Here is a 7,138-nt window from a genome sequence, read left to right on the forward strand (position 1 = left end):
TACTTCATGTTTGTTGCTGTCTTTAAACACTTGGCTCTTTTGTGGAAACGCTCACAAATATGTTATAATGGTCCTTTAGGGCTATTTTATAAAAGGTCGATTAAATATGAGAAGGGAATTTATAGTATTGTAAAGAAAGAGCATTTTGGAAATTCCCCATATACCTCACTCAGCTTCGTCTATACACAGCACTCTCACAAGCGCTGGAGCCTCTGCATATTTTATAACCACTTTTGTACAGAAAATTCTGGCACTGAATCAAATGTAAAATCATGTGAAATTTTTTTGCCCCGCTGTGTAATTTTTTTTTATGAGCCGAGACATTTCCGTGCCATCTCCTGAAGGTGACTTTCCTTCCCACCATGCATTGATAAGAAGGCCCAAATTTTAATTTTACCACCGTCCTCTCCTCCTGCCAAATGCTGTCATTTGTCAATGTGTGCACGGTACATTTTTCTTGACAGCTTGGCACATTCCTTGCTGGTCGAACTAAAGTGAGTTTAGCATGATGGCATGGGCAATGTGCCCCAAAGGGACGTCTTTGCGGTTCACCAGGCCTTGTCAATATGCACCACGCCGCACTATGGCCTCGCCAAAGGCATCTTCTTCTTTTGAATCCACAGATGTACTCGCTTAATGAGGTTTTCACATTTTTATTTAAAGAGACTCACTTGAAGAGCCACGAAATACCAACCAGGTTAAACCTCCAGAGTATTTGCAGTGTATTTTCAGATTAAACACTGATTGTGTAAGGGAGCATGAGGAGGTGGATTATTAATCCTGGTTACAAAATGCCATGCCGTCAGACTCAAGAAAAATGCTGAATGGAAGAGGCTATCACATTTCTGTGGTCACGGTGACGTCCAGGGATTGTTTTGGGGAACGTTTGATCAAAACCTAAATATATTACAAAATGAAATATTGTGTATTTCATATGGAAGGTTAGAGAAATATAATTTTCCTCTCCTCAGGTTTATGGTTTGGCAGTTATTCTACCCTTATAATGTCATTTTCTCAAAGCAAGACCTTTTGAATGTTCCTCTTGGCAACGATAACACTGAGCTTTGCTCCTTTTCGGCCCCTGCCACCCCTTATCCTAATCATTTCTATACCCTGTGCTCCCATAAAAAACATTAGTTCTTTTTAGATTTAACAATTGTCCTCTAGACTGATAGCTAGGTGCTGGCGGTCCCGCTTTGGGAACTCGAGAGCACAGATTCCCTTGAATCAGATATTCCATGCATCTTTAATTTCTAACACGGGTTGGCCTCCCACTGGACAAATCTTTAGTCAATAGATGAGTCTTTATGTGACAGACAACAGGCAGGCGGAGGGAGAAAGGGCAAGCTGATGGCTAAATGAGAGGATGGATTAGGGGAGTGGAGGGGGAGAGAGCTGTCATTAGCTCACAAACAGCACTTTCAAACGTAGGAAATTGCTTTGCCACCAGACATGGCCCCATTGCGTTATCTTCGTGTGGTCTACGCCAAAGCTCGGGGAGATAGGGAGGGGCGGGCTGGAAATCGTGCATTTCAGCAGTCGAACCCTTGTGCTCAATTAATCATTTGCTCATGGATGGCCAGAGAGAGGAGGGAGGCCGACGGAAGAGCTTCGATTCAATCTTTCCTCATTTGTGCAATAATGGCCTCATCAATGGCGGTGGAAGCATGTCTGTTTTCGGTGTAGTACCTGTTCTTTTCACCTCTCCTCCCATCCTCTGCACCATCGAGGGATATTGAGCTCTTTTTCTCTTTTCAGATGAGGCAAAGGGTAGGTTTTAGCAGCCATAAAGCTTCCCATTTTTTTAGTTACAAATGCTAAGCACTAGTGTTTCTTTTTTTTTTAATAAGCCTACACTTGGACGCAAACCACATGGATGGGATTATGCACGGCAGATCATGTTATTTCTGTGTTTATCCTCACTGGGTTTATTTGAATTAGCAGAATAACATCTGATTGTGGCTTTGTGCTGTAGCTGAACTTGCGATTCTAAGCAAAACGATGGCAAAGATTTCCATCCTGTTCACATGAATTCCATCACACTGCAACAAGTGGAGTCTGAGCACTCATAATGAAATTGCTCTCCATCTGGAGGCACTTTATTCATTTGTTTTGACTCGAGGGCCCAACACAGGGATGCCCTGTAAATGGTTGCTCAGATGGACGCTTGTATTGCAAACTCACTATTGTGCTGTAGTAGTGATAATAGTTTCCCATGGATCCATGACTACATCACAGACATGTTGGCTCACTCGAGTTTCCAAGAGATTAAGTGAAGGTTGTGTATATTCCCTACTCTATATAGCACTCGGTTTTACACCATATGAAGGAGACAAAGGATTGAGAAGACAAAAAGTTGAGCCGAACACCATCATCCTTTACATTTATATATATTAACGCAAGATTTCTTACCAGAGTGATTTAGAATAATGGCCAATTACCAGGACAGTTACACACTCACAGGAAGAGTATTGACTTTCCTCAAGCCTGCCATGTCAAATAACGCTTGTCTTTGCCTCCTGATTTCTCAGTTGTGCAAGTGAATGGCACTAAGTCAGATGCCGGGAGCACTTCAGTTATTTCCCTTCAGCCCCCTGCATCCACCAAAACAACCTCACTCTTATTTCGAAATGTCCTGGCTCTGAGAACACTGGAGTGAAGTATCCAGAGACCCTCTCCAAGTCCCTCTAATGAGGGCCTGAAGAAAGCCTCAGAGCACTCAAAACCCCACTGTCGAGCTTTTTGCGACTGTGGGAAAGCTTTCTTGACATAGCCGAGAAAAGGAAAGGGAAGTAAAAAGAAAACGTGCCCCTCTGAGACGGTCTGAAGACCAAGCGTTGTGAGCCATTAACAGCTGCCCGGTTTTATTGATGCCTGCATCAATAGAGCTTTAAATAAAATCATAAAGTTACACAGTCAAGCTGTACAGCGCTGTATTTGTTAGGATCCAGCATTGATTTCATTTAATTTCAGCTTGGATGCACTTTCTCAGGAGACACTGTGAATGTGGTCCTTCTCACATTTTTGATTTATGGTCAACTACAAGGCGACACAGGCGGAATGACTTAATATTGCCGGCGATGAAGACAAAGGAATGTTAAAGACTCAAGGTGATCTTCATTTATCACAAGTGGCTTTAGCACGAGCCACTCATGCTGCACTGTTATTTGCTGAGATCCCACGCTGCAGCAGTGGCCGGCCCTCTGCAGTGCGGAGGGCTGGATAAAGGGAAGACAGTCTTGCGGAAGACAGCATCTCTCTGGTGGGATCTTCTTTAAGACCCTTGGTCCAGTGCTCAGTGTTTCTTGCAGCAAAGCTTAAGACGTCCGTAATAACAGGTGCAGTCGATCCTCTGAGACACCAAAGGTCATGGCTCTCGGCATGAACATGTCAGGTTTAAGCCGACTTAACGTAACTGTGACGCCCCCGTCCGGCTCCAGCTTTTTCAAATTATGACTGCATGAATTAAATCTATATGAGATTTATTTTTACTCAGAGCTTCTAATCCTGGAAACCGGATGGCTGAAATATGAATGAGCGAGAGAGCACTACCACAGCAAGCACAAGCTGTTCGCCGCTCTCTGTGGATCCTGTTCTCTCTTTAACAGTCCTTCTTCAGTTCTCAGACTTGTATTCATTTATGTTCTGTTTTTTCTTCACTTACTTCAACTAACTTTGGAGGATGCTCCCAAGGTTTCATAGATAAGAGATAGTCCTTCCTGAGCAAAGTGCATTTTCCCTCGGTGTTGGTTTGGTATTACAGGCTTTTACCAGGGCATTCCTCCCTCCGGCTTGCCCAGAGCTTCTTCTATTTACATCTCTATAGAGCAGCAGAGAACAGCAATGAAACCTCTGAGCCGCAGCAGCCTTGACAAGAGGATCAATTTCTGGTGCGGATTTGGTCAACTCTTCGCAAGGGTGATTCCTTCACCCTGTGTGTAATTTGTGTGGAATTGTCTGTGTGTCTATGTGTAGAATAACAATCATTTTCCATTCCATTTAGTTAGTTTTCTCCTTTCCATCACTCATAATAAAGTGTTCCACCAAAGATCCAAGCCAAAATCAATATTCAGATATCATTTAAAGTCCCACAAGAATGTTATATTTTAGAGGGATTAGCTTTCCTCTGATTTGTGCAATTTTATAGTACCAAGAAATGGACTCGGGTTGGGAAATTTCCATTGGTCAGAATTGTAAATCTGATCACTCCAATGGTAAATAGTGTAAATAGCTTGTTTGTGTTGAGACTGAATTAACCAGCCTTGGATAAAAAGCAAGACCAGCAGCTGGTCTGATCAGTCAGTAGGCTCTGAGATTATGAGACTGTTTGTCTTCGTGTAGCTCAAACAGTAGAACATGGTCATGGGTTCAGTTCCCAGGAATGAATGAATTGGAAACAAAAAAAAAGTGTATAACTTGAATGCAATCTAATTCACTTTGGATAAAAGGCATCTTCCAAATCCATAAATGTAAATGTAAATCATGGATGCACTGTACTCAAGAGGGGCTTTTGGAGGATTAATTAGAAGGAACATTCAGACCCCAAACCCAAGCTGTAAACTGAGTTGGCATAGTCTGAGAGATTCTGCAGTTTTTCCTCACCAAGCAGGAACCATTAAAATCCTAAATTGAGAAATTCCAGACCCTTTTCCAAGAGGTGGAGGTACAGGAGGCTGTGTGTTCTGCATGTGTGCGATAGGTTGGGGGGTTATGGGGTGGGATGGACTGATTGCAAGATTAGGTCAACTAAGTAGCACTAATCAGAACTGTGGCTGGTATGACAGGAAGCAGAGAGCACCACCATCCATAATTATAAGTGTGCACATCATCGATGATATCATTCAGACATTATACGCTTATGTGAACACACTACTCCCAGTGACTTTTTCTTATTTAAAAAGTTATCTAACAATTACTTTTTTATATTTTACTCTAAGAAAACAGGCTTGCATACATGGTTCAGTGAATTCAGCAAAACGCTGTTGTGCATGGTCTGGTCTTCATTCCCAAATGTTATCTGGAGTCACTCGCTGTCTGTTTACTAAGTAAATGCCTTTTTCTAATATTTGTTCTCTCTTCTTTTCCTTCTAGCACTCTCAACAACAACAACATCACCCTCATCCCGCTGTCAAGCTTCAACCACATGCCCAAGCTGCGGACACTGTAAGTACTGAGGAGCTTCTTGTCCACTTCATGGTAATGCTATACAATCAGACATTCATATATCTACATTTAGAGACGTTAATGCTAAATCTTCACTCTTTTTGAGAGGATTTGCTGCCTGACTCGAGCCCCCTTCCAGGCTCTGCGGTGACGCCGTGCCAGTTTTCAGAGCTGTGGTCTGTTTGTGCAGCAGACATTGTCTTAGCTGAAGATGTTAAGATGGTTTTCTTACACAGATGCCTGTGTCACTACTCTGCGTTTGCACTGTCAGACCCAAACCACAATTGATATAAATAATTACACAGTACCCAAACCTCGCCCGAAGCGTTCCAGTCTGTGGCTGACCTGCGATATTAACAGGACTCAGAGATGCTTTTGTTATTATTCGAGTGTGGTCGTTCTTCTCAGAGCTTTGGCTCTAATAGAGGAATAAATAAAGAAATATGTCAGGAGTAAACGCTAGTTTGATTTTTGGGCTTCTGGGAATTTGAATCTCTCTATGAAACTCAAGGCTTAAGGGTTATTGTGCACATGTTCGGAGCTTCCTCCTTCAATAAGTCATTTCTTTTTCCATCTCTCCTCCTCTTTCCATCATGGCCATCGAGTGTTCTCCCTGATGCCTGGACTCGGAGTCATCCATAACTCGAGCTCCACAGCCGAGCAGTCTGGCCTCCCTCCCATCAGACAGACCAGCCCCCTCATGCGGGATTGAATTTGCTGATGCTCGGATGGCCAGGCGCGTTGCTCCCTGGGCAGTATTGAATTATCCACAGCGAGGCTTTGGTTGCTTCCCAGTTCCTTTGGATTGAATTTTCTGTCTCTAATATCCCTGATATATCTATATTGAATTTGTTGCTCATAAAAACAACTTATTAAATCAAATGTTTAGAGATGCTGGTAATCCATTTAGTAGGATGGTGGTTTGGCTCCAGGTTTCTGATGAAATAGTCCAGTTCACCTCACCTTTCCCCCACCTCACCTGCCCTTCTACAGACGTACTATCTTTGTGCATTCAATTAGATCAAATGATATCACCCCATGACGCTTGCCATTCAATAACTCAGACAAATGAAAAGCACTCCCACCGCTAGACAAGTAGTCATTTTCTGTGTACCACGGTCGATAGGGTGTGTGTACACGTGGAGCTGCCCCATTGTGCCTGTCCTCGGCTTATCCCATGCGCACCTGAGGCAGCCGAGGCTCCTTCTCCCCATGTCATCCATCTCTGTAATCCCACTCATCTGTAATTAATCCGCAAAGACAGGGGGCCAGATACTGGATTTGTAATGGGAAAAGCTCTATTAAAACCATCGCCCCCTGCTGAAATTGCCAATGGTGGGTTTTTGTCCGCCTAACTGGATTCGGCCTGTTATTTCATTTACAGACAGTGTTGACCGATATAGCTGCGCCTTTTGATTCGCTGACACCACTTTTTCTTTGAACTGTGTCTCTCGTACCCTTTGTGTAATGGCCCTTGAGAGATTTATGTTAAGATGTGAAAGATGTTATTGGGAATTGTGCCATTTTGTTGAAGACCTTGATGAAATGAGTGTGCATGCTCTGGGGATTTGCGAGCGGTTTACTGTGGTCTCGGAGGAGATGTTACTATCATCCGTACAATAGAATGACCCAGTCACACTTGTGTTGCCACTAATTCAGATGTGTTATTCTGAGTCTGCATTACCCAAGCTTTATAAAGATTCTCCCTATGAATATTTACTTGATCTTGGCGGCGATTTCCTTCCTCCTTTGCATTTAAATGCCATATCACAGATGGAATATGACATTGAGTGTGTGGTAAACATTGCTCTTCTGATTCTGTCTTCAGAGAGCTCTGTTTCCCGACATTTCTCAGGGATCATCCACTCCAGCATTCATGCTAGATGTACAAACCTCCTCTGACCTTTATCCGATACTGTCTCGCTATCTGTCCCTCATTACTCTCTCTCTCTCTCTCTCTCTCTCTCTCTCTCTC

General features: G+C 43.1%; 1 protein-coding gene across 2 annotated transcripts in view; it reads left to right on the plus strand.

Annotated features, from left to right (window-relative positions):
- Nucleotides 1–7,138, plus strand: part of LOC107662025 (slit homolog 3 protein-like) — a 195,056-nt gene that overhangs the window by 122,232 nt on the left and 65,686 nt on the right. For both annotated transcript variants that reach the window (XR_001631166.1, XM_016451881.1), the window contains exon 7: nucleotides 5,092–5,163. Coding sequence is in view for 1 of the 2 variants with exons in the window: in XM_016451881.1 (XP_016307367.1) it covers nucleotides 5,092–5,163 (72 nt within the window). In the remaining variant the exon portion in view is untranslated. The remainder of the gene's footprint in view (nucleotides 1–5,091; nucleotides 5,164–7,138) is intronic.

The sequence above is a fragment of the Sinocyclocheilus anshuiensis genome, unplaced genomic scaffold (assembly GCF_001515605.1).
Source record: "Sinocyclocheilus anshuiensis isolate Anshui unplaced genomic scaffold, SAMN03320099.WGS_v1.1 scaffold535, whole genome shotgun sequence".
NCBI classification, from domain to species: domain Eukaryota; kingdom Metazoa; phylum Chordata; class Actinopteri; order Cypriniformes; family Cyprinidae; genus Sinocyclocheilus; species Sinocyclocheilus anshuiensis.